This window comes from Bacillus rossius, chromosome 1 (genome assembly GCF_032445375.1).
Source record: "Bacillus rossius redtenbacheri isolate Brsri chromosome 1, Brsri_v3, whole genome shotgun sequence".
Lineage (NCBI taxonomy): Eukaryota > Metazoa > Arthropoda > Insecta > Phasmatodea > Bacillidae > Bacillus > Bacillus rossius.
In genome coordinates, this window is record NC_086330.1 from 345,645,804 (window position 1) to 345,673,724 (window position 27,921).

The window sequence follows — 27,921 nt, forward strand, 5'->3', positions numbered from 1 at the left end:
CATTGATAGTTATACTGTTCTTTTGTGACATTTCAGAAGTACTTGGTGCACTTGGAAGCGTCTCCTTAATATGGATGATGACTGGCATTTTTGTGTTCATGGCTGTTCAGCGTATCATCAGCGAAGACTTCACTATTGAAGCTAACACAATGATGATAGTGTCAGGAATCGGCGTGGCTTTCAACATCATGTAAGTGGTAAGGGAAAGCAAGACTTTGTGTCTAAAGATTTGGTTTTGAACTGATGCATATTTAAAATGTCATTACCTGTTGCGTCATCCTCTTGTATAGATTTCCGTGCTTAATCAGTTGTGTTCAGCAACTTCTCAAAGTAACTCTTCCATAGTTCTCTCCATTTGCCATTTTTCCTTCTTCATATAAGTAACATCATCACTTTCTGCCTCTTCGTTTTCTGCCTCTGTTACTTACACTCTTTCACATCTTACTCCAATACTTTTATTAGCTACTGCAGCCATTCTTTTACTTCTGTTGTTCATATTTGTTTTGCTCGCCTTCTGTTATCTTTATGCTAGAAATTGATACCTTACTTTGTGTCCTTAACCACTTTCTAAATGCCATGTTCTTCACATTTTCTCGTGGATAATAATTTTTCCTCACACACTCCTACAGCTCTCACGAGCTCATTATTAAATCCTTTACCTTGTCTACTCCTTGCACATCATCCTTCCGTGGTAGCAGTAATACCTTCCTTGTTTTAAATTCCAGATCTCTTAGCTATTATTTTTACTATACTCCAACACTTCTTATTTCTCATCTTAGATCTGCCAGGAATCGGTAACCATCTGATGACATGCACTTCGTAGCATAGAAAGAAGTCAGTGATGCATTTATGTTTTCTTAAAAATTGTATATTGTGATCTTTGTGTTATTAAATATTTATTTATATATCAGTTGAAGATAAGTAGTAAACTAATTGGAAGCTTAAATTTAAATGCATTTTAATGCCTCAGTGCATAAATATGTGCAATGCTTATGCATTCTGTTTCATAACACATATCCATTAGCATGTCGTAAAGAATGACGTGTATGATGTATAGAGTTGGAATTTTTCAGCCTCACTCCATTCCCTGCGTCTAGCATGAGAGGGCATTTCATTTACTTGCCTTGCTTGGGCAGTCTTATGCAACTGTCTTCAAATACACTAGAGTGAAATCAATCCTACCAGCAATTATTACAGCTGATATAGTATGCATTCAGCCAACTATCAGACAGAGCAAAGTGCTAACTGTGTGCCGCATGTCAAGGAGGAGAATGAAAACTATAGTGGGAAAGAAAAACTGAAAAGAAACGGAATGGGTTTAAGGGCCCCACCTACCTAGACACACATACAGTGTGCAGAGCTTCAGAAAAAATCACCCTATTTGAAAACTGCTCAAGATATTAGATTGGGGGTCTAATTATGAAAAGCATTTCATAATATCATGAGGGTGGATTTTTTTTAAAACTATTTTTAGTAGAGTGGAAATGGCAAAAACATGTGTTTTCAAAATACAATTTAGGCATGAAACATTTGTTACAGATTCTTGAAAGGACTCAAGGGATTTGCATATTTCATTACAACCTTATCTTCATATCTCTTCCATTTAATGTTATGGTTACTGCTCAAATATCACAGATGCCCTATGCACGATGAGAAGACTGCGTTCCAGGCCACAGCCTTGTGCTTAGAGGAGATACCACGTTAGAAGCACTTGCAAGCGTCACACTTATCATTCCAATGTACTAACACTGATACATCCCTGACCCTTAATGTCATTTGAGGTCTTTAGAGACTATGAACGCTGATGTGATGAGGACGGAGCAATATTGGGTGTGGGAAGTGGGAACACCTTGAGAAAACCCACAACGTCTGCCATGTTTCCCACTCATGAAAAATTACGGTTCAACCTCACTGTGAGGAGAGTGATCAGACAAATTTATCACTTTGCTTTGAATTCAGCCATTTTTATGTCATGACGATTTTACGTAGTTCATTATTGAAAATTTGCCTTTCTTAAGTCCGATAACAAACATTGTTTAGATTTTCTGAGATGGATAAAAAGAGTGACAGTTGATAATATTTTTTTGAGTTGGCGTTATTCTTCCAAATTAATTTCTGAACCTCAAATGATTTTACAGTGGAAACTATTTGTTACAAACAATCACAGTCAACTTCAGGCATTCCATTTAACTATGTACTATTCTTTGAAGTAGTTAATTTTTCAATAATAAACTATAATAAATTTTTATCGTAGGTTTTCGTAGCCAAATTTTCAAACTTCTTGGTATTTTTTTTTCAAGACCATGTCCAATGAAATAATGAAGTGCCCAAAATTTTTGCTTGCCATGTTGCAGCCATTTTCAAGGGTTCATGAATAACTGAAGGCCTGATCTTTTGGCAAAGTATTTGTATAGCTTCAGATACAGCCGAGCTGTGATTGGTCCCATCAAGTGGCCGTGATTGGATGGTGATGTGGCCAATCGGGATTATTATGACCGAAAAGCTGTTAAAGTCTAGTTGGTTTCTTTTTGGTTGCTGACGCCCCCTTGAGTGGTGCTGAACGTCCCCTGTCTAGCATGGGCCTGGTTCTGAACGGTGCATGCGAGGCAGTGCGGCACGCTCACGCCCACTCTCATGCCCACGCTCACCCTCATGCCAAGCAGCAGCGCAGTATCAACGTGCGCGCGGCAATCATACACGTGCTGGGAGACCTCATTCAGAGCGTCGGTGTTCTGGTGTCTGCCATCGTCATCAAATTTTACGTGAGTGTGGCATATTCACTATTGTATTTCTGTATGGTCTGTCCCGGGGACGCACCACAACGCCGAAAACCATAACGCCGAATGCCAAATTGACTACAACGCCGACAGCTAGAAAACTGCTGTGTACCACAACGCCGAATTACCACAACGCCGAAATACATTAACGCCGCAAAATGTCATTGCAGGACTGCCACAAAGGTTAGGTTAGGTAAGGTTAGCACACAAATTCATTCAGTTGTTTTTCATTTTGCTCCTGTGGCCCCCCCTCCCCGCAACAACATTTTTCGGCGTTACTGTATTTCGGCGTTGTGGTACACAGCAGTTTTCTAGCTGTCGGCGTTGCGGTCAATTTGGCATTCAGCGTTATGGTATTCGGTGTTATTGTACGTACGGCGTTGTGGTATTTTGGCGTTGTGGTAACGACCCGTCTGTCCCACGAACGAGTGCACTCTTCCCTTGAGTAATTTTATCAACAATTTTTTTTTTGTTTGGCATCTTCTATCAATATTGAGAAAAAATACTAATAAAGTGAAAAGTCTTTAATTCCATCATTCTATGGTTTGGCTCATTCTGTAACCTGGCACCAATTAAGTCGTTCGTTTGGATTCCAGCTGTTGACCTTGGCTGCCAGGTATCATAACTGCGCTGCCGGCATTTTTTAGTTTCCTTATAGTTGATTGTTACTGTCAAACACGCGAGAGTGATATCAGTCCTGCGCGTAATGTTTTTTCACCTAGTACAGTTTGCATCAGCCAATTATCAGATACGACAGTGCTAATTGCATGCTGCATCATATCGTGGCGGGGGGATGGAAACTTCCTTGGAAAAGAAAAACTAAAAAGAAATGAATTGGTTTAAGGGCCTCGACTCCCTGGGCACACATACGGTGTGCAGAGCTTCAGAAAAAAGCACGCGATTTTAAAACTGCTGAAAATATGATACTTTACGAAAAGGGCAGATGAGTAGTTAAGTAGGTCTGTTTTCTATAGGGTTACATTTCATGTTTTACGGATTCATTTCCGTAATGATTTTTTGATGATGATCAGTGCTTATCTGTACCATTTCTGTCTATTGAACAGCTTATTGTTATTAAAGCTGGTTTTGAATACTTTGTTAATTATTGTTTGGTTTTCCCGTTAAATCTAGATTGATGTTCAATAATCTGGCAAAACCTCTTATCTGGTATGGCCGTGGTCCCCAACATACCGGATTAAGTATTTTAACTATTCTTAATTTTATTTAGTGGAATAATTTGTGTGGATTGACTGATTATTACCTTTACATTAATCTGTCAAAAAAAAAAATGCTCTCGTTCATGGGATAGTTTCTGTGGTAATTTGGGATGTGGCATGCCCTTTTTAGTTGTGGATGCTTGCTCATTTCTATCACAGAAGACTTTTGAAATCTTGCAATATACCGTATATACTCGTGTATAGCGCGCCCTTTTTTCCCCTCAAGTAAAGGAAAAAAATAAGGATGCGCGCTATACACGGAAAAAAAAAGTTTGGTGAGGGAGGCGGGGAGGAGTGGAAGTCGTTAACTGCTGGGTGACGGGTGACGTTTCTGGCCAGCCCCCACACATACGCACAAGCAACAAGGCCTCTCTTTCAAACACACACACAGACGCACAACCTGGTCTCTCGCACACACACACACGCTCACAGCACACACGCACACGCACACATGCGCACGCAAGCTCGCACATCATGGTCTTGTTTATTTTTAGACCTCCCCCCTTTACAGAAAGCCAGCTCAGAAGCTAGTAAAAAGAGAGAGAGAGAGAGAGAGAGAGAGAGAGAGAGAATGTTGTCACCAATTTCCCCCCCCCCCCCCCCCCCCCCCTCTGGCCACTTTCTTCGCTTCTTCAATTCCTCGTCCCAGCAGCGACCGGTGAGTCATCTAGTTCTCCGCGCCAGCTTAGCAACGTAGAGCGGCACGCCTCCCTCCCTCCCTTCCTTCCACATACCAGTTGTGACGATACAGCGCTTCATTATCTTCCGTCTACACAGCAGAGTTTAAGTATTTTCCTGACGCATCACCACACATCAATTTAAATAATCAGGTACCACAAAATGTTAGTAAAATTTATTTATTCTTTGGAATTAGTTGCAAAAATCGTGGTGCGCACTATACACGAGGGCGCGCTATACACGAGTAAATACGGTACTATATTCACTGAGAAAATACTCAGAATTTTCTATGTCTATATATAATTGGGGTATAGGCTATCTGTTATATTTTGTCTGTAAAATACTATGAAAATATTCTAAAATGGTACAATACTGTTTGGCAGTGCAAGTGTTGTACTATAGAACCCATTTAATGATAGATACATGGTTTTGAATATGTATGTCATTAACTTAAATTAGATTTTGAAATTCCTTCTGAGGGGTTGTACAAGGTAATGTTTTAGTTGAGTTTTCTGAGGTTGTGGATAGGAATGATTTTTCATAAGTTGGATTTGAGTGTTCATATTTGCATTAAAGCACTAATGCAACCAGTCAAGTTGGAAGTACACTAAATTTTCAATTAATAGTTACCTTTTATTTTCGCAACAAACACTGAACTTGTTTTTATGGATGTTGACTCTGATAATAGTTGAAATAGCACGTGTAATACCACTTTTTAAGATTGCTTCATGATTATAGGTTTTTACTAGTGATGGTTCAAATCTTAAATTCAAATCCCAGAGAGTACCTAGAATATACCCCTCAAATCGAAATCTAGGTTTCAAGGTCAAAAATAAAATAATGTACAGTAAATTACATAGTGTTGAAACATTCTACCCTTTAAATGATTGATTCACAAACTAAGTTTCCAGACTCTATACTAATTGAAATTTTATTTAAATAATTACGTTTTAAAAGTACAATCTCTTGGGGAATGGTAACAGGATAGGTATAAAGGGGAGAAAAAAAATTGACCCAGTAAATAAACTTCAGAGGTTATCAGTGTTGAATTTTTTAATTTACTTTATTTCCTCTAATATTTTACTTAGAATCTTTTTTCCTCAAATATAAAACCCTTTAAATGCTAAGGATTTAATGGTATTTGAGGATTTGATTGGCCCATCCCTAATTTTTACTTATTAGCAAAACGAAAGTTCAATATGCTGTTTGAAGTCAAAGCCAGAAGTGAGATCAGTCGGGACGGAGGGTTTGTGTGTTACGGCTTTTCTCTGAACTGTGTGCGGCGTCTTAAATTTTAAATTTTTTTTTTTTTTAATTTCCCAGAGATGTTCTACTGTATTTTTGTGATGGGGTTCCTCCCGCAGCCGCAAGCAAAGCTGATAGACCCCGTCTGCACGTTCCTGTTCTCCGCGGTGGTGCTGGCCACGACGGTGACCATCGTGAGGGAGACCACCCACGTGCTCATGGAGGGCTTCCCCCGCCACCTGGACCACTCGACCGTCGCGTCCCGGCTGCACGAGATCGAGGGTGTCCGCAGCCTGCACGGCCTCCACGTCTGGTCCCTCACCACCGACAAGAACGCCCTCGCCGTGCATCTGGTGGTCGGTGAGCACAGGGCAATGTTGCTTCGAGCTTCGAGCTGCGCGGTTATGGCCTGATTCTGTTTGTTTCAACGTGAAGTGCTTGTTTTCGGTACTGGTTCTACTTATGTTGGATTTGTAAATAGTGCTTATCCTAGATTTATATTAACTAATCCAAAGTGTTGGACGCTTCAAAATTCAAATATGGCACCATTTTGTTGCTATTAACTCAAGCGATCCTGGTGGCCACCAGGAAAGACTCAGTGGTTCATCTGGTACCGGCGTCATCGGACGTCCGGCTATCTTTTTGACTTTCATGTTATCTGGTAACAGTTTTGTTTGTTGACCATATTCCTGTTTCGGAATATTTTGTGGTGTTCATATCCTTGTTGACAACAGCAATTGTTTGCTTAATTTTGTGTTTTTTTTTGTCTTTTTTGGGTATTTTTATTTATTTATTTTATTTATTAGTTTTTCTTCAACAGAAAAAGTTCTTAGCAATGGCGTATGTCCAAAAACTTACTTCAAGTCATCTGGTAACAGTTTCAGTACGAAAACTTATAACACAAAAATAAATGTTTTATTTCTTAGTGACTTAATAAAAATAAGGATAGGGTTTGTCATTCTTGTGGGGGCTGGGTATTTCATTTTTGTTATTGAAAACAATTCCGTAACACAGATAAGAGGAGGACACTTTGCACTAACCACCTTTGGGTTCATCTGTTTATCTTTGTAAAGGGTTGTTGTTTGTCTGTTTTTCCTGTTCTTTTTTGCAACTCTCTTACCATTGTCAAGCCCCCACTGTTTTTCATCTGTGTCGTGATATTGTTGCCAATTCCTTCCTCAGAATTCTATGTGCTGTCCATTATTAACATTTGAGATCGACTAATTTTGGCTTGTTTCTGTGTGTTTGTGTATCTTTATTTTCTAATTTGGTGGTTTTTCTATGACAAACAGTGAAAACTTGAAATGGCATGGAATATGTTCATGAGAATGTTAAATCTATCTTCACTATTGCAAGATTCATTCAAAGAACTTACTAAGCTTCCTACTAAGCTGTTAAAATTGAAAGAATATGTGTATGTTTTCTGCAGGATAAATATTATCTAAACATTTCAGATTGCAAAGTAACTAAAGTAACTAAAATGTTAAAAAATACTCAGATTTTAAAATGTGTTTTCGGGTCAATAATTTTAAAGGAAATTAATAAAAAATCAGGGAATCTAACAGGCGTATGCAAAACCACTCAAACAGTTGGTCACCGTATTATTTATTGATGTGCTGTGTATTATTTTTATTGTTATTTTCATTTGAAATTGATCACAAATATGGTATGATACATAAAATTTTACAAAAGGGCTTGTTAGTTATTCCGTAGCCAATATTAGAAAGTAAGCCTTATTCTCTATTCTCATTGACTGTTAAATTGACAACCATTTAATTTGGCCTTTTGCAACATTGATAGTATTTGTATGACATGGTCACATCACCAAAAAAAGATTTACGGTAATGACCACGTGAAGCCACAACGAAAGATGACACATTCTACTAATCTTGGCAGCAACAAATGCCCTGCTTCACAAGCAGAACTGCGTTAAGTTTTCCACGACTATTTACGACTGTACATGCCAAACATTTACACAAAAAAATTTAAATATGTACTTATTAAGACAATTATTTGTACATTCACTCGGCTTGGGTAGTTAACATAGTTATTTCCCTTATTCAGGCGCAGTGATTCCAGTTCCAGTATTTTGTGCATCTATACAGTGTTTGTGTTGAGCTTATGTATCAGACAACCTTCCTTATGTCCCAGGGCCGTTTGCGAATCTACTACTGAAACAGTTATTGAATACTAGCCAAGCACCCATGTCGAGGTCATCATTGCAAGATGTGGCGTGAAGAGTAAAAACCTGACATTAGCAGGAACAAAATTAAAGAGGGTAATGCAGATATGCAGGGAGGTGCAATCTAAATGTCTGAATCAGCAATTAATGTCTCGTACAGAGGGCAAGGGGTTGGAACCGGGAGTACTGCAAGAGAACCAACCGGCGTCCGACACATTTTCCACTTAAAAAAAATCATTTTGGTGGGAGGCGAGTATTAAAAACAATTTTATATTTGATTTGAAATTCCATTTTAAATCTCCCTAAAAAAATGGCATTCACATAAGCTTAGAGGAGATTCATCTGTTTACCAACCACTGTGGCTCGGAGAAGGGACGGGGTGAGAATGCCAGGCTCACGGCAACGTGGATTCGCAAAGTTCAAGGATATAATCTTAACGTCCCTGTGATGGCACGCCATGTTGCAGACCCGGGAGCGGATCCAGAGGTGGTGCTGAGACAGGCCCAGAAGCTAGCTCGCTGGGAGCTGGGCGTTCTTTCGACCACCGTGCAGGTGGAGAGGTATTGTCCCGACGCCTCGCGCGACTGCCCGTCCTGTCGGGCGCCCAGCGACTAGCATCGAGTCCGCGGCGGCGGCGTCTTCGCCGTCTCCGCGCGCTTGTAGCGTACACTCGCGTAGCGCCTTACCAAAACAAACTCCTTTGTTATTTATTGAGACTTGTGATAAGAGCATACTGCATTTATAAAGACTTGTTTCCTAAGGCATTGCTTGGCAAGCCTGCAGGCTGATTATGAACATACATTTTGCGATACAAGACACGGTAAACATCAAATGTCTCAAAGATTCCCACAGCAAAAAGCTGTGTGATTACGAACACAACTGTTTTCGTTAAACTCAGACTATTGATGATGTAGGTATCCTTTGAGTATGAACACATATTTTGGACGTTATTTATCACACTGTTGCTATGTTGATACCACATGTGTATCAGTTGGTGGTGTGAAATGAATAAGATAGAAATGTAATTTAACTAGGATGATTATTATATTAAATAATGTGAAATTTTAGTGGCACGATTTTCTTTTAATCATAGCTGGGACATTTAAGGAGTCAAACCCATTTACAAAGAAGTGTAACATAATATTTAAGGTTAGGAACTGTTATGATAGTATTTTTAATTTTTTATCTATGGTTTAATGTTTGCTATGGCAATTCACGGGTATTGCAACATTGATGACACAACATTTTTACTCCATCTTTAAAACTAATAATTAGAAAAAAATCACAGAGTTTAAAAGCCTTTAATAAAAATAAAAACTAAGATGGGTATATTTAAAGTATGAGTGAAACAAATTATTTATATCTACTGACAGATAGTTTATTTTACGCACACGTTAATTATTCAGTGGTTGCTGCTGGCCCTTCTTTGACAACACTGATTTATATTGACCACAATTCTCTTGGATCATAACAAAACACACACCACATATTGGTTCGTAATTACCAAATGCAGTATGTGTTTTAGTAGTGTGTGGAGAATACCGCAATTCTCCATGATTGTTCATAATTAGCCTGCTGATCATTAGTTTGTTATCATTGCTCAAGATAACTTGATCTTACATGTGAAAATGTGGGTAAATGCTTGGACATCAGAGGCTTATGATTCAACAGATAGCCTGAGTACGGTTAGTGCACCGATTTGCCAAGCCATGCGCTGTGGGAACAAGACCTAAAAGTTCTTTAAACTCAAATTCTGAATATAATACATTTCACGGGTGTTATTTTGAATGCTTAACTGCACAAGTTGAGTGAAAAATGTTACTTTTGTATGCTAAAACATGGGTTTCCTAGCATAATTATTATTATTTATACTTTAACGTTACAGGTGATTGTTGTAGAAATAATTTATTGTTTACATTGAAGGAAGGTTTTTAAATTGTTTTAATTTTAAAATTGTTTTTAAAAATATATATTTTTTAAATGTTGAAAAATATACTTTTTACAGAAACACAGGACATATTTCAAGCAAGTGAAATGCCTGGGTTAAATTATATTTTAATATTGTTTTGTAAAATATCATTAATACATCAATTCTAACTCTTTTATTTGTTCTAAAGACGTATTTTATAGCATTGTAGCAGTAATATGTTTACCCGTTTTTGATCTTGTAATGTTCTTTTTTTATTTTTTATTCTTTACGTGGTTTCATGTTTCTGTTGTACCGTATTTACCTGCAGAAGGGTAGCACTATATATTTATCTACATTAGAATACCATAGAAGCAAGTGAAGTCTTTGTTTCCTGTCTATGCTTATTGTTATTGGTGTGTAAGAAATAGGGCACTGGGTTTAACCATGGGTCCTCTTTTTGTCTGCTTTCCATTCTTCTTTATTACTATAGGAGGAAGTGAGGCTTCATTCTTAGTCCATTTCCTTCCCCCCTCCTCCTCCCATGCCCCCTCCTTTTTACAAAAAGACAAAAGAGAAGGCTCTGTTTTTTTACACTTATGTATCCACTCTAGAATTTAAAAAAAAAGGCACCAAGCTACCTTTTCTTGTCATTTCCTTTTATAAAAACTAGCATGCACAGCAGCAAGAAATTCATTCAGGAGCTGGAGGAATGTAAAAAGCCTTACTTTGAAGGGCAGCTTTCAAAGCACCAATATGGCTGTAGTTTTGTCATGGAATGTTGCGTTTGAATTTGAAATCTGGGAAATCTCATGCAAAAAAACAGCGTTGGGTCACAGTTGCGTTTGAAAAACCGGTCGCAATAGACACGTGGAGATTGTATACTGTGCCAGTTCACTGTCATTTACAATGATGAGGGTGGAAGGGAGAACTATCAACACTGATACATGACCACATGCACTCACAAAATGCACACTCACACACAAAACTCTGGCTGGTTTATTTTTATATTCCCCTCCTCCAGCTAAATGCTAGCCCACAAGTCGCGTCACTTGCCGGCGCTGGCTGGGCGGCCGATGGCTGGACAGATGTAGCACAATGGCACCATTCATAGTGCTTTTCATGCACTGCTGAGATATTTTAACTAAACAGTTTTTAATTACTCATGACATATATATTACAAACCAACATGGGAAAGTTATTTACAAACATACTTAACGACACGCTGCAATTATACAATTTTTTTTTTTATTTACTCAAAGGAAAAAACTTGCATAAGGGATGTTCTACATTTTTTTTTTTTTATACCAAAAAATGGCTTAAAATATGCTACCCATAGGCAGGTAAATACGGTAGCTGCAATACTTGTTTTGAACAATAATTCATAGTTCCTTAAGGGGTATTGATTGATCCCTAAATTAAAAGTGTTTAGATAGTGATTTACTTTCTTTAAAGTGTTCCTTGGATTAAAAATATTGGTTCTTGTAACCTAAATAAATAAATAAAAATTTTTATTCATTTTTTCAACAGTTCAATTGAATTTTGACTCATGGTTTGTAGAAACTCTAGAATGCAGAAAGTGCAATATATTTATGAAGAAACTTGTTTTATCTTAAGAATAAAATATGTTGTATGCTATTAAATATTAAGTTTCTTTAAAAAGAGCTTTAAAGTTGCAAAATATTGAGTTTAAAAATTTCAATGCAAATACAATTTTTCAAACTGAGATTTTTATGTACGGCTGGCAAATTTAGCCAAGAAATGATGTTTAAAGTATGTAGTAGTACGAAATGTGAAAATGATACTGGTGGATTTTTATGTTATGGCAGGTACTTCGATTTTTCAATAACATCGGCCGAAAATTAATAAGCATATTGTGAATCGGCAGAAACGCAGATTCAACTAAATATCGGCAAAATCAACTGCTGATTCGTATCGACACAGCTCTAGGTTTAACATTCAAAGCCAGTATAGTGCAGCCCTCTCGCGGCAAAGAGACATGCTGTTAGGACTCGCCACACACTCCGCCTGCTCCCTCATCCTAGTTGTGTGAATGGATACGGGGTGCTGTCGCAGTGGTGAATCACGTGGTCTTTGCCGGAGGTGGTGGTGGAGGAGGAGGGTAGTGCGTGCTCAGGCCAGTGTTGCCTGATGCCCTTGTGGTGGCAGGACAGCTAGACTGCTGAAGGCAAGAGGCAATCCCGAGCAATACTGGACACAGTGTGTTGTGTTTGCGAAATAATTTTTACTAATCTTGAGTGAAGTCGTAATTTCCAATGGGTGACAAGTAGAGGTTGCAATAGACTACTGAATAAATCAAGGATGTATGATATCCCTAAAAATTAACAAATCCAACTTCGAGTCTTTTTTTTTGTCAGTCATTACATTATTTTCCCTAGTTATGGGTTGTGTTCATTAGCAAAACAAGAATGCATTTACAAAAGGAGATAACTTTTTTATACCTACCCAAACCATAGAAATGGGGTTTATAATTCTTTATATCCTTCTTATAAATTAATACTGTGGGATTACCGAAACCAAATATGTTTGTTTGAAACATATTGCGATACATAATAACCATAAGTTTGTTCTTTAGACATTAATTATTACACTTGTTTTTTTTTATAGAGAAAAGGGGGGTGGGGGTGGATGTATCTTGGAGGCAGCAAAAAACATTACTGGCTGTACGTCTGTGACTTCAGTGCCATCCAACAGAGAACGGCTGAACATTTTCTTCATTCTTGCCCTATGTTTATGCAAACGAGACACAGATGTTTTAGCATCGGAAATGCATTGCAGTGGGCAAAGGCCTAAAAGGTATTAAAGCTATGGTTATTTCATCTGAAATCAGTGCCTTTTCTCATGAGGTCAGGCTTGAATTTTTGTTCCAAAGTTGTTCTCAGAACCGCACAACATCAGCATGAAACTTAGTGTCATGACAGCATAAAATTTAATATAAGATATAAGTATATAATTTGCAGTCATATCATAGTTCTTAGTCCAGTCGATTCTAGTGCTGAGGTTTGATAATTATACCTAATAGATACTGTAGGGAGCACGAAAGTAGCAAGCAGTATCCCATAGTTCTGACAGCAAACATTGCTCGGCATGGACTGGCAGAACAAAGAGGCGTTGGGAGAGCGCGCACGGAAATTGGCACGCCCGGCAGTGTATTAAGCATTTAAAAAAATATGCACCATTTAATTGTGTATCTCTGAAAATAGGAATGATGACATGTAACATTGAACCCAATGTAGATACATATATGTCAATAATTCCAACATGAAGTGATAGTAAATAAAATTGGGCTAAAGTTCGGAAACTCATTTCAGCGAACGCAGTTTTGGCAATTCACAGGCACATTTTTTTACCAAATTATTATTTTTTTCATCGAAATTTGAGTGCAGTAAAATCACAAATTCATTCCTAGCAATTGTAAGTACTTGTAATTTAGAAAATTTGACTGTATTTTTAGACCACATCTGACTGAAAAAAGGAAGATATTGTATGCTAATTCCTAAATTTTTAAGCTTCAAACAAACAAGTTTGTAATGAAATGTAAAATGCATATTGTGACCTTAGCTTAGAGGTTATAAAATTCTCTCTCTCTATAATGCTAATAACTTTTTATGTCTGTGTAGTTTGTAGCTTGAGTGAGGATTAAAGTACATATTTCTGGTGTACTTGTGCTAACTACATGTTGTTTGAAATGGCAATGTTACTGCAGAAGTCAGAGTGGATCTTTACCAAGACAACATGATTTGCACTGTTATCAGGTTAGATTTTGAAGTCAAATTTTATTACATGTTAAATAACTCAGTACAGGTTATCAATTAATAAAAGACATAGGAGCTAAGTAACAAATAAGTTCATCACAATATAAAAAGAGGTTTTCACAATCACTCAAGCCTGAACCAATACGTAAACCTCATGACATATTTATTGTAGATCTGGGCCGGTCAGGAAATTTACCCATACCGATTGCTTGCTGTCTATTTGGCCGGTAAACAATACTGATCAGCATTAAAAAAAAATATAGTAAAACATCATGTGATGAAGCATGTTGGTTTCTTGCCTTACTTTTTTTTTTTTTTTTTGGAAATAACTTGAGTCATGCAAACCAATATTTGAACAAATTAAGTTGCTAATAGTAATAACAGAGTTTAGGAAAACAAAATTTCAAATTTTGAAATTATGTGTTTGTTGCTATTAAAGTAACTGTAAAAAAAATTCATACAATTGACAGGAAGGTGGGTATATAGTATTCTTTTCATTTTCTTACACATCAGTAAGCTGAGATTCAGAACATAAAGACTTCACTAGCATCTATAGAACACTACTGAAGACAAATATAGGATGCAACCCATATTCGAGGGTGACTCTTACAGTGAAAATGTTGGATTTTTATGCCAAAAACTATAGATGTGACTCGTGCAGGAGCGACCCTTCTGCAGGTGAATATAATAAGTAGTTGACACTCGTGAAATATTGGTGAGCATGATTCTGATTGCAACAATCGGTAAGATGACAATATTGGCCGATTAATCGATCTGTAATCCGGCACCCTCCCAGTTATAATTTAATGGATAACATTTTGTGTTGTTCTCCTGCTTTGTTATCAATGGATTTGTCATGCTAGAATCTGTGTTAGTAATGTCTTACCATATGCTAGGCTTTATGCAATTAGGACAGTGAGGTATTGTAAAGAATACATACATAGAACATTCGTTTAAGCTAAGCAATTTCTCATTCTAAGCTTAAACTGAAAATTATATATAGATTAGAACAATTTTTATAACAATATCTACAAGAAAAATAATTAAATAAATTTTTCTGTTGTAAAATGAGGGGTAAATAATAAAAAGGATCTGCCATGCTATCCATTATACGAGTAAAACCTTTTAGATGGACAGTATCTTGGCAAGGGCATATCTTGGTAGGTGAGGAGGTGAATAAAAATTAAAAAAAAATTAAAAAAAATTAGTAGATGGTTGGTTGCTGATATTTCAACACTTTGAAAGAAACTAATAATAAAATAGAGATGTGTCATCTGTGAGAAGTCATAAGAACTATATAACTTTGATTTCTATTCTGGAAAAAAAATGCCCCGCACCCCTCTTGTTTTGAGCTATATACAGTCTTGGTTATTAACTGTAACTGATACAGTGAAGTGTACTTAACAATAAGAATGGGCTGGCTTACCACCTCTTGTAACAGCAGTCCATCACTGCTGTTGGTGGCACCGTAACCCACATTAGTACATTTGTAAGTAGATTGTAACTAGTGGAACAGTGCCACAGGTTTTACCATTATATTTATTTTCACCTGTGCGGTATGTGCATCACCAAATAAATATTTATTTACATAAAGGTTTTTTTGGTATGTGTGTGTGCAGTTTTTAATATTAGAGTGCTATTTTATAAATCCTAAATAGATGATTTGCAGTAATTTTCACCAATCAAAAGTTGAGAATTTTCAACATTTCTGTTATTCGAATGTAAATGATTCTTATGCTACATTGAGGTGACCATAGCATAAACTATTTAAATTGAAATAAGTTTGACTTTGTTTGTAAACTAAGACTAGTAAATTTTATCAGGTTCTTGTTAAAATTGTAAGTTACGTTTTATTCATTAATAGGTAACGTTTCAGAGTTCTGTATCTATCTGTGTACCTACCACTGAACCTAGTTACTTTAAGTTATCTTATATCTACTTTTTAAGTATACAGTGCCAAAATGTTTCAGTAAATTGGCTCCTGATTAGTTAGATGTAAGCAAATTTACTATTTCAGGTACAGAAATCAAGTACCTATTTGTCTCAATCATTTTAATTGCAAAATCACACCCCCATTCAGAAAATTTTGAAAATATTATTCTGTTAAAATTTTCAATTTGTTAAAAATTCTGCATACCTTACACACCATACTACTTTCTATGAACTTGAAAACAATACATCAAAGACATTATCATGTTGAAGAGTGGTTTTTAGTCAAAGAAGAGAACCCATAAAATGGCACAAAAAATCATTAATAAAAGGATAGATAACTGTGAAACAAAATTTGAACATAGTTTATTTACAAAATATATATAATACATGTACTGGTTTACAACTGATTTTGGCTTAGCTTCTCAGAAATCCCACTGGTCTGGTTCTAACTCCATTTCCGCTAATTTATCTGCAACCAAGATAGACGCCAGGTCATCTGACCCTATACACAACATTTATATTAATAAAACTTCATATATGTAACAAATTCCACAGGAACAGGACAAATACCAAGTGATTTTCACTAATAAATACTTCTTAACAATATGCATAAGCAATATGATGACTTCCTCTGTGGCACGTTAACTGCAGCCCCACCTCAGTACAATACTTAATACATACACCAATGTCAGTTTCCTAGGGGCACCTCGAAAAATATGTTAATTAGACCAGGACATACATAAATCTTCACAGAACTGAATTTTCAACATTATGTCTGCAATATCTGGGAATGCTCAAAGATGAGTTAATTGCACCATATTTTCACTTCAGACGAGTGAGGTGTTCTGGAATATTGCTCTTTAAGCAGCACATATGCGTGTTACACGATCACTCATACATCTAGACACAGATGGAATGATACAGAATCTTTGATACCCATCACATATTGGTGCCATGTCTGGAAGTCTTAACATGAAAAATGTTAAATTTAGAGTTTTTCAGATTTATTCACACTAGTGATGGTTCGAATCCCATTTTTCTCGAATCCGAATCCCAAACAGTACCTCGAATCCACCCCTCGAATCCGAATCCAGTTCTCAAGGGTTAATTATAAAATTATTTATAAGTTAAGAGAAAAAATTAAACATTATGCAGAATTATTTAACCTTTAAATTTTTATTTAAAAAAACAAGGATTTTGACTCGGTCTGGATCAAGACGATTCCGTTTTTGGTCACATATGTTTCCTGCAGTGCTGAACAAACGTTCAGAGAACACTGTCGCAGGTGGTGAACACAAATATTTTTTAGACAGTTTATGTAGCCTGGGTGAACACGCAGACTGAGTTTTCCAGTATTCGAGAATGTTTATTTCTGGGTTAACTGTAGGATCACGTAAGAATCTGGTCACTTCATCAATTGCTGTAGAATCCGACTTGGTGGATTTAAGGCATTTAGGCATTATCTGTGAGTACAGTGATTCATGTATCCACGGAAATCGGAAAACGAAATTCAACATCCGACGGAACAATATTTTGTAGTTACCAACTTGACATTTGTTTAAAGTCCCAAATGAAGGTAAACGCTTTCCTGAACTGTTTAATGGAAACTGAAAGGCGCCATCTTGGCTTCAATGGTTTTAGGCCATAAGAAATATTGTTCTGCGTCTTTTAACCCGTCATTGGTCGCATTGTAAAATGTTACACCAGTGGTCGCGCATGAGCATTTTGCTCAGACTTAATTTTACGATTAGAGTCGTGCTTAACCACTTTTAAAAGGCCAAATACACTAGAGTCCCGTTATAGCGAAGTGTCACGGTTCCGGGTTTGATCCTCGCTATAACCGAATTGGACAAATTTTGGCCCCCAAAAATTAAAAATTAACCGAAAATAGCATAAAAATTGTGTTTAAACCTGTATAATTGGAAAATAACAGGTTATATTAACGAAATCTTAATTTCTGTGAGCAGATGTGTGAATTCTCTTTAAAACGATACCCCATAAGTACGGATGCGATCACCGATTGCGTCAAAATAACCAGAATACCCTACCACGCCACGTAAGTATAGCATCTCAGCCCGCGGCCGACGCAGCATTGTCCTGCTATCTATTGCCGACGCGGGCTGTCTGCTGGCGGCCATGTTGGTTCGGGATGTTGCTAACAGGTGGCGCTAGTGTAGCGCGACAATTTATTTCCTTACAAAATAGCAGGAGTGCGGCTGCGGCAACGCACGTATGCCTCAAACGAAATAGTCGCTGGAAAACTATACTTTTTTCATTTAAATAAACCTGTCAACTTTTTTAGAAAATAAATTTGGGATTAAACTCAAAACATCAGCACCCCTTTCCCGGACAAATACCCCAACAACTGACCGAAACAAAAGTTACAAGAAAACTGTCCTAGCGATTCGGAAATAAATACGGTAGTGCCTACTAGAGGTGTAAAAGTAACGAAAAAATGTGTACCCGTATGTATTCGTTACTATAACAATTAGTACTCGTTACTATCGTTACGTTACTCGTTACTTCTGATCCGCATAATTTGCTATGTTATGTTGCAGCAACGAATCCAGTCGTATTGCGTACGCGTATGACGTCGCGTAAATAATAATAAATAGAATATAAACAATTAATAGTTTTTGTTAACCAAGAAACAATTAAATCTCATTAGAGCGGCTTTTTAATATTATCTCTTTTAAGATAACAACAACAAAAAACGTGAAAATATACGCGATTATAAAAACAAAAACATACATATTTCTAATTTGTAAAAAATACTTTCTTACGTTGTTTCTGTTCCAATATTAAACTTTGTCTACACACTGCACAGATAACTAACGGAAGTTTGATAAAATTAAGAAAGGAAGGGATTCTATTTTTAAAGCCACGCAGTTAGGTGGCGACTGCACGGCTGAAGAATGTGACAGGCGTCAACGGCAAGATGTCTAGTGGCGAGCGAGAGGGGTGGAGATAAAGAAGATAAATAACAAAAGCGCGCTTCAAGCCATCACGCCGTAAATTCCTCAAAAATACCTCGTTATAGCCGTGTTCTCGCTATTACCGTGCTCGCTATAACGAGATTCTACTGTATTTTACTTATTGCAAATGAAACAACTTTGCTTGTTTAAATAATATTTAATATTATTATCACATAATTAAAAAAAATTTTTTTACATAAATCATTATCAGAATAAACTATTTGGCTGTATACTGAAATTTCTTCGTCCGGCCTATGAATACATCAACAATAAATGCAGTAGTTTTGGAAGCAAAACAGAAAATCACACATTTTTTACTACTTCATGATTTTCTAGCAAAAAAAAAATTAAATCTACTGAGTCTTTTGAGGGCACACTAATTTATGTTATACATTTGAGACTATGACTAATAGAACACGCATTATGCAATAGAGAATTTCTATTTCAAAATTAACTGCTTTCAAGGAAATTTACATTTTATAACACCTAACTCTATTAGGATTTTTCAACATTTTGGTCAAAATTTTGATCATTGGCGGCTGCTTGGTTTTCAGGTGGTAAACTCTACGGCAACCATGGTGGAACTTCTGTAAATACAAAGCACAGAATATATATCACATTAATGAAAATTCTAGTAAAAAATAAAATAGATTCATAAAACTATGGAAAGACTATAATTACATATCTTCCTCTGGAATTCCTAAGAGTTTTTCCAAAATTATAAAATCTTGTCTAACTTCTATGCAAATTCAGCTTTTCAGCATACGTATTCAAAAGTAATTTCTTATTTTGATGCGAAAATCAATAATTTTGTAACAAAATGATAATGTTTACTATGTTGATGTTTTATGTAATATTTTTTTTTTTGTATTTTCAATCAAAATATTGATAATTATAACATAACTTACCTGTTCTGGAACATTCAGCGATTTGTTGAAGAGCCAAAGCCACAATGTTCTTCTCCCGATTCATTTCAATAAGTAATACCACGAATCATTAGATTTAGTCTCACGAGAATATATTCCACGACTAAACACAGCACTTTGCAAACCGAACTGTCGTCACAATTGTAGAAACGCGACTGGTCGCACTGTGAGCAAACTGCTCATGCAGCGTGCATGCCTGTAAACGATATCTTATCTCAAGACCAAGTATTAGTTACATTCTGTCAGCCACCTAGTGACTTAAAAAGGAAGGTTCAAAACTCAGCTAGAAAAAAGGACACCTCCCCACAGCAATAAAAACAATAACAGTAAAACTATTTCTGAGGGTGAGCAAAATGCTCATAGCGCGACCATTGACGAGTTAAAATTAAGCCTCACTAAAGCATAGTGATTAATATGCCCGAAGTTAAAAGTGACGGGGTGTTTTCTCTAGTTTACCCATTAAAATTTTTTATATTAATATTAGTTATTTTTTATGTTGCTCAAAATGATTGGCTAACAAATTCATTGGTTGGCCATCATGGAATTCTCAGATAATACATATTTTAACGTTGGTAGTCTACACAAACCAAACTTGGTCCTAAAAAAATTCATAAATAGAACGTGTATCAGAATATTTAAAATTGAATTGCGATTAAAATAATAATTGTATAATGTATTAATTTTTGTCATTCATTATTTCATTGTTATTACTACATGTGCGACCGTAACTTGTAATCAAAGTCGGCATTATTGTTGTATTACTAAGTAACAGATTTCTCGGTAAAGTTATTAAAAAAAAAAAAAACAAGATTCATATTTAGTCTAGATCCTAAATGTGCTCTATTTTATATTTTAGCATATTCTGAGAATACATCTGTGATTTATGCCTTATTTAATGCCAATGTAGCGACAATGCATCCATGTTCATGAATATAAAGTAAGTTTCCCAAATCAGTACAAGCTTCATAATTTTTTTTATATAATAACGAATTAAAAGTAAAATACAGTAGAGCCTCGTTAATCCGTGATACGCTAATTCGGGAATCGGATAATCCGGGACGATTTAAAAGAGAAGAGAAAAAAGAGAAGTAAAAATTGTCAGCGCTTAAAATTAACGTCACGCGGGCCGGCCGGCAAACACTACAAGCCATGGCGTGGGCCGCCAAACTCTGCCAAACTCTGCAACGCTGTTTGTACCGACCCTTTGTGTCGCCCCCCTTTCAGCTGTCACATTTGTCACTCTTTAAACTTGAGGGGGATGTCCTGACTTCTGCTTCCCGTCTCCCTATGTTTGTTTCCACCCGCCAACGCACGGCAGGCGCCTGGCGAGTGACGTGTCTGGCTGGCATTCGGCTGTACGAAGAGGAGGGGGTGGGGGGGTGGTGGTGCAAGGTCAGCACGATCTTATCTTTCTCTCTTCGGCTGTTGTAAATAACCGTGAACTAATTGCTAGGCAGTGCTGTATTTTATTAAGCCGAGACACCAAGAGACACCAATTCGAAGACAGTAGTGATGGGCAGAACGGTTACTTTGACCGAATCGGTTCTTTTGGATCAGTTCCGTGAAATGATTTGTTCAGAACGATTCGTTCATCTAGTTCATTTTGTTCTTTTCTGTGTATGGGATCTGGCTCTTTTATCAGGTCTCGTAACTCGTTCATCCTTTAGAGTATTAGCTACATGTTTTTGTATTTGAACATTGCTTTTCGTAGCCAGTGAATCACAGTTGTGTATATTTTATTACTTTTTAAGTTACAAATATTAATATACCTACCTACAGGCTATTTACACTCTAGTGACAGTAAAGTGTTTACATGTAGACCAACACATTTAGAGAAAATAATACAAAAATTTAATATTACTACTGCGATTCAGTATGAAGAGAGACAAATGAAGTACATTAATTAACCAAAAAATTGTAAGTGTGAACATTTGTAGTTACTTTCCCTGTTATTTTTAATTCATACGGTTTTTTTTTTTTTTAGTTTTTTATTTCAAAATTTGTGTATGTGAATGTGAAAAAGCAATTTTAAACCACTACTTAACAGTTGACATTTTCAGGTATAGATACTTTTCATGTTACTCTATTTTATTTAATCAGTTATCGTTTGCTCTTGTGAACATGTGCACGCTGTGATTACTAATTCTTTAGACTCCTGACGTCATGAATCATTTCACGAACGAATTGGACCGGGCGCATGGCAGGTTCTCTCATCTCGTTCTCTCGTTCTCCCCGCGTTTTCGTTCTTCCGAATCTTGGAAGGTACCGGCTCTCAAAGAGCCGGTTCTTTACATCGCGAACGAATCGCAAGATTTCGTTCTCTCAAAGATTCGTTCTTTTTGAACGAATCGTTCACGAACGACCCATCACTAGAAGACGGCCGGCCCTTACCATGAACGGCCTTAACCCAGCTGCACGCCGGTGTCTGAGAAGCTTGACAAGACTTTCCGGGCTTTTAATCGCTAGTCCGTGAAATTCGGTAATCCGTGATTATCTCGGTCGTGACCATCATGTATTAACGAGGTTCTACTGTACCTCAATAGGATGTGTTCCAAGGAAAATGTAAACAGGCCAAGTAAATTGTAAGCATTTAAGTTTTTAAAGTACTACATTTACATCAATATTTTTCCTCGAATCCCGAATCTTTTCCCTCGAATTTCGAATCTTTCGAATACTAGAGATTCGGTGGGATTCGAGGATTCGACCGGCCCATCCCTAATTCACACAAATATTCATGGAAAACATCATGCAGATAAATGCTACCCAGACTGTAACTACGGCAGGAATCTCGACTACGTAGCCACTCGCTTATCTCCATCTCCTCCATATCGCATTTCTATTGCATCATGACTCGAAGAAGGATTATTACACAACAACATGCAAGCCTCTTCTGCCACCGGGACGACCTTCAGACAGCGATGCTGCCCATAACAAGAGCTTGGCCAAGTTACGCAAAATTTAATTGATGTGTTTAATTTTTTGTATTATGTTTGCTGTTTTACAAAGTTAGAAACCTACAAAATAGTTTATCTAGTTGGCCTTACTGTTTTAATAATGCAGTAAAGACATGAAAATGGTACAATTTTCTTTTATTTAAACTGACTTGTTTTTAACTTTCTTTTGGAATGTGTATTTTTGTGTTAGCTAACAGCTACTTAAGAATTAAAGAACTAAGAAATGAAAATAACAGTCAATCGTATATATAACCAAATTATATGTTACATTATTTAACATACATACGTGCAAACTGTCAGATACCTTAGACATTTAATTTATATAAATGTGTTTATTTTAGTATCTAACAAACACAAGTAAATCAAATTAAGTCAATGCTGTCATAAAAGACAACTTTTGTGAACCTCACATATAAGAAATTAAAAACAGTTAATTCAAAATGACCATCCTGAGATTTTAAAAATTGTGTATTGCAACTACTATTTTATGCAACATGTTTTAGTTGTAGTTCTTAAAAACATTTTCATCTGCCAAATGATTATTTAACACACATTCCATTTCAGAAAGTCATCTTGGGGCAACACATATCACTTTTTTATAGCTAGGCCTATATTTAATTTTTACTGCCCATTTAGTACAGATATGGTGAAACAGAAAAGAAAAAAAGCATCTTTTTTTAACAATTTTTGCATTAGTTTAGACAACCTTAAATCATTTCAAAATAACTGTGGCCCAATTGAAGACGTAGCAAATATATAATACAAGTGTTTGAGGTTAAACATGTTAAATAAATCCGCTAAATTTTGGTTTTCAGTAATAGCAAAAGCCTTTAAGTAGATTGCAGCTAGGGTAAACCTAAACCATCTTGCATCGCAAAAGGCAATCACGCCAATATTTGACCGTTGCCACAGTCACGTGATAGTGTTTACATGTAGTGAAAGAAAACGTCGGTAGCCGGAAATCTGTAGTTCATCAAAGTTTTGAAATGGTGAAATATACTATGAACGGGCGGGCTATAGAAATGTTATTGCAGTAGTGCAAAAATTGTGTTATGCTTAGAGCCCTACTTTAACGGTAAATAAAATAAGCAGATTTCGCCATAAAAATTTCTTGATTTCGTCATAAAAATTTTTATATTTCGTCATAAAAACTGCACTTCGGAAGTGTGAATTAAAAAAAAATACACGCTGTACTTACAAAAATTATGTCATATAGAATGCAAATATAATCGGACAGGCCTACATTTTTTTCCAGCTTTCCACAAAAAAATACAAATTACAAATCAACAGTTTCAATAGTTAAAAATTACAAAAATTATTCAATATGTAAGACAAGAAGCAAAATTTATGCTAATAACAATTCAGCACTGTAAGTATAACTTAGTCCGAGTTTCTTCAACATGTTATGTTTTACTTCCAAAGTACAATGAGACCATAAGCTCAACGTTTTGAGGTTTCAAACTTCGCCTTTTGTCTGAAAACACATCGGAATATGCTGAAAATGTCCTTTCAGAGTCAACATTTGATACTGGTATCCAAATGGCTTTCAGAGCATTGCATGCAAAAGCTGAATGGTCCAGTTTCAAGGCCAACAGAATTGGAATGATATCCACACTTCCTTCACTCTTTTTCACTTTCTCAACTACTATTTCCTTTAAGGCTGAGTATCCTTCCAAAAATTCTTTTCCTGAAACAGTTGAAACAAATAGCAATGATTTTCCTGCCCTGACCATATCATTGCAAACATCATTCAACATTATTTCCCGTGGATTAAACAGTTGCCCCAAGTTTTGGAAGATATTTTTGGAAGGATCTTCATTAATCAACTTCATCAACTTTGTGTGACACCTCAACCCACAGGACTGGAACTGGGATTTAACCAAACCTTGTTTAACAGCTGCCAACAACTTTAGACTCTCATTTGTTTTTGAGCCAAAATTAAAATCATTCACCAGCTGCAAACTTTTCAACAAGTCTGAGAGTTTTCCACTGATCAAGTGGGACATGGGGTAGCTTGAACCCTCCAGCTGCTTTGTCAGCTCAACCAAAGCACACCCATGTTCGACGAGAAATTCAGCCTGACATTGAATGATTACAATCTCTTCCACTGACAAGGTTTGAAAATACATCAGAGCTTCTGACGACTCGAGCTCCAGTGACTTCAGGTATGTTACCAAGTCGTCAAGGTATGTGTTAACATAACCCACCGACTCAAACCATGAACCCCATCTTGTAAGGACTGGTGATGGAAACAGAACATGAGGCTTTTCTTGTTCTGGATAGCGCTGCTTGAGAAAACACAAGTACTTGTGTTTCCTTTTGCGCGTGTTCATAAATGCTGTTTTCGTCTTGCTAACAAAATTGTTAAGCTCCGGCAGAGATTGGGGCCAAATATTTTGAATGAGATTCAGTTTATGACTCCAACACTGAACATGAAGGACGTCCCTACCCTCAGACGAAAGAACAACTTGTAAAGAATGCACACACTTTGTCATGTAGTGTGCACTGTCACACACAACCGCAACAACCCTTGTATGGTCAACCTTAAATTTTGTCAGTACTTCTAATATTGCCCGCGAGCACTCACTAGCATTAGAATTCTCTAAAATTTTGACCCCGGCAACAAGAAGAATTTGTGAGTCTGAAGCTTGTAATGTTTTGAAAAGCACCACAAAAACACACCGTCCCTTTTTGTCAGTGGTTTCATCACACAAAATAACAATATCTTGTCCCTCAATTGATTTAATCCACTGCTCCTCAGCCGCTTCTTGGATCTTGGGCACATACGTCTCACGCAATGTTTTTACACATGGTAACTGCCCTCCACCTGTAAGCAAATGGTGCCCTCTAGCGGTATAAACATGGAAAAAAATTTAAAACAATTTTAACTTTAACAAGTTTTAACAGATTAGATGGGGTCTTGGAACGTAACAAATAATTTATAATAAACAAATATTCATCCTTACCAGGAACAAAAGTTTCCACAAAGTTTTTTATTGCAGGATCGCCGAGTTTCTCCAATGGTATGTTCGCTTCCATGAAAGCTTTTGTCAAAGATGAGGCAAAAATTTATTTGTCAACTTTCGTCTTTTTTGCCACCTGAAAGCTGTCACCAACAGAAATTTGCCTTTTGCTTGTGCAGGCTTGTGATTCAGCTGCTGCTTTTTTCTGTCTGTGCACTGTACCATCGCGGCAATGCTTGACACACGTGTCTTTGCGAGCCCACTCTATTTTAACATTACAAAATTTACACATCAATGTTTTGTTCACTTTGTCAAAAACGTAAAATCCATCGCTCTCAAATTCACGTGCGCGATCAAAAACACTTACAACTTTCGGCATTTTCAACACTCAGTATTAACAAACACGTATTTCATCAATCACGAGATAATTTTATTGTGAACATCCCTTTAGTAAACACATGAACACAATGCGCGTGGCCACTGACGCGGTAAACGGATAGAATCGTTAATAGACTGCACCGGCTACACTTTTACGCACAGAAAAAACAGTTGCCATGAATGTATCGACACTTAAATCGATTATCTCGAACTCGGGCGCTTATCGCCTACGCTCGCACTCGCATCTAGCAGGCGTCGATGTGTTTGTTTTGGTTCTCGTTCGTAGGTTACGTTACGTGGAATAGAAAACAGAACAATATTAATTCACATGGGGTTATGAAATGTAGATTTTATGAATAAAGAGCATATAATATTGCTGTAAATAAGTGTAACGCGAGTTTCGGGTGAAAGCAAAATACGTAAATTAGGGTGAACGCTTATGTAAACCAGTGAATTTAAATGATTTAGCGGTTATTTCGCGAATAGATGGTTTATTGTGGAATTTCGCATATAATGTAATTTTGGTGGCATTTCGCGGTATTTCACGTTATTTCGCGGTTCGCGAAAATTTCCGGGCCCTAGTTATGCTGAGTCATTTAAATTTAATAGTGACATTTTGGATGTGACTCAGAGTGATGTGAAAAAATTATTTTATTAGTAATCCTTTGAAGTATGCGGAAAACAAAACTGATATACTGCTATATCAACTGTATAGTGTGTTAGGTGTTAAAACGAGATCAATGATGTTTTGTTATAAAATCAAAACCGTGTCATTGTTTTCCATGTCTTTATAACACATAGAAAATAGCATGAAAATATATTTTCTCAGTTGTCTTATAACCTGACTGACAAATCTGAAAATTCTTGGCTTACTATAGGTATCGTATTAAAATATGAAACATCACCATTTTTTTCCCATGATGATTTATCATGAAATATTTTCCTTTAATGTCCACAAGTCCTGTGAGTAGAGAGCACCTGAAGTCAACAATTGTATTCAATGTCGTGAATGGCAAAGGACCTAGAAATAATGCTATGTGGATCTGCTGGCTCCCTAGTGAAGGAATAGTTGACACGCCAGTTGACGCAGCGAAAGCACATGTTTTCACGGTAGCCCTTAGCTTTCAAAAAAAAATTTGTTTGCAATATATTCATGAATGTGAACTAGTAATTATATAATAACATATGTTTTCATCAATTTTAAATTTCTTTGAAACAAAGTCCACATTTATTTGAATCTGTTTAACATACCAAAATTTGTATTTTCATATCTTTATAAAATAGGATGTTGATATGTAAGATGTTGATAAACTCAAGACACCGTTTGACAGATCGCCATAAAAGTTGGCTCAACAAAGTGTTTTTCATGGAAAAGGTGTTTATGCTATCCATTTTTTTGTAACTCGCCGTTAGATGATGCTGCAGCGCAATAACTTCTAAACCGTTCAATAGATCGCCATGAGTAAACAGATAATCATAGGTCAACATACAAACAGTAATTGAGTGTCATTTCTCTATGTCCACCGCACTGTCATATACATAGTGCTATCCATTTCACTTAAACTCAAGGACAATATATAGCCCTGTGTTCACCCTGGGCAACACTGCAGCATGTGTGTGATTGTTTTATGAAGACAATGTAAAGTTTGGTTTGGTAACAGAATTAACAAGACACATAAAAAAAAATTTCTGAAATGGCAAGAAAGTAAATTGCAGAATTTCAGTTATTTTTAATTTGATTGAAAATAATATTTATTTGTGCAGTAGGCGTATGATTGATCTTATGTGTTTACATTTATTTATTGCTAAGTGTTTAAGACTAAAATCGTATATCAGTGTTTAAATAGCTTAGATTTTTGATAATGATTTAACTTATGGCATTGTAGAAATTTTCTCAAAAGGTATTTTTACTTGTTTTATAAAAATTTTATTTCGGGAATATTTTTCAAATAAATAAATAAAAAAAACAACTGATTCATTGCCTATGAACAAGGGTTTTTTTTTTTCATTAC

General features: G+C 36.4%; 3 protein-coding genes across 5 annotated transcripts in view; 1 reads left to right on the forward strand and 2 right to left on the reverse strand.

Moving 5' to 3' along the window:
* Positions 1 to 15,374, forward strand: part of LOC134528169 (proton-coupled zinc antiporter SLC30A2-like) — a 33,394-nt gene extending 18,020 nt beyond the window's left edge. For both annotated transcript variants that reach the window (XM_063361542.1, XM_063361541.1), the window contains exons 4-7: positions 37 to 190; positions 2,576 to 2,762; positions 6,037 to 6,277; positions 8,566 to 15,374. In XM_063361542.1, coding sequence (XP_063217612.1) covers positions 37 to 190; positions 2,576 to 2,762; positions 6,037 to 6,277; positions 8,566 to 8,714 — 731 coding nt within the window. In that variant the 3' untranslated portion in view covers positions 8,715 to 15,374. The remainder of the gene's footprint in view (positions 1 to 36; positions 191 to 2,575; positions 2,763 to 6,036; positions 6,278 to 8,565) is intronic.
* Positions 15,375 to 16,048: 674 nt separating this feature from the next.
* Positions 16,049 to 27,921, reverse strand: part of LOC134528170 (STE20-related kinase adapter protein alpha) — a 31,176-nt gene continuing 19,303 nt past the window's right edge. Inside the window, exon 7 of one of the 2 annotated variants that reach the window (XM_063361544.1) lies at positions 16,049 to 16,182. In XM_063361544.1, coding sequence (XP_063217614.1) covers positions 16,136 to 16,182 — 47 coding nt within the window. In that variant the 3' untranslated portion in view covers positions 16,049 to 16,135. Of the gene's footprint in view, positions 16,216 to 27,921 lie in introns of both variants that reach the window. The other variant, XM_063361543.1, reaches the window with a different exon arrangement.
* LOC134528167 (uncharacterized) lies at positions 16,222 to 27,731 on the reverse strand. Its single transcript, XM_063361539.1, has 2 exons — positions 25,535 to 27,731; positions 16,222 to 25,395 (listed from the first exon to the last, which is right to left on the reverse strand). Exons 1-2 carry the CDS (start codon positions 25,605 to 25,607, stop codon positions 23,972 to 23,974), a joined length of 1,497 nt encoding a protein of 498 aa, XP_063217609.1. The 5' UTR covers positions 25,608 to 27,731; the 3' UTR covers positions 16,222 to 23,971.

Coding starts and splice junctions, on each gene's coding strand:
- LOC134528167 (XM_063361539.1), bottom strand. CDS start 25,607: ATGGAAGCGAACATACCATTGGAGAAACTCGGCGATCCTGCAATAAAA. Junction 25,396..25,534: donor TGTGGAAACTTTTGTTCCTG/GTAAGGATGAAT, acceptor ATTTGCTTACAG/GTGGAGGGCAGTTACCATGT.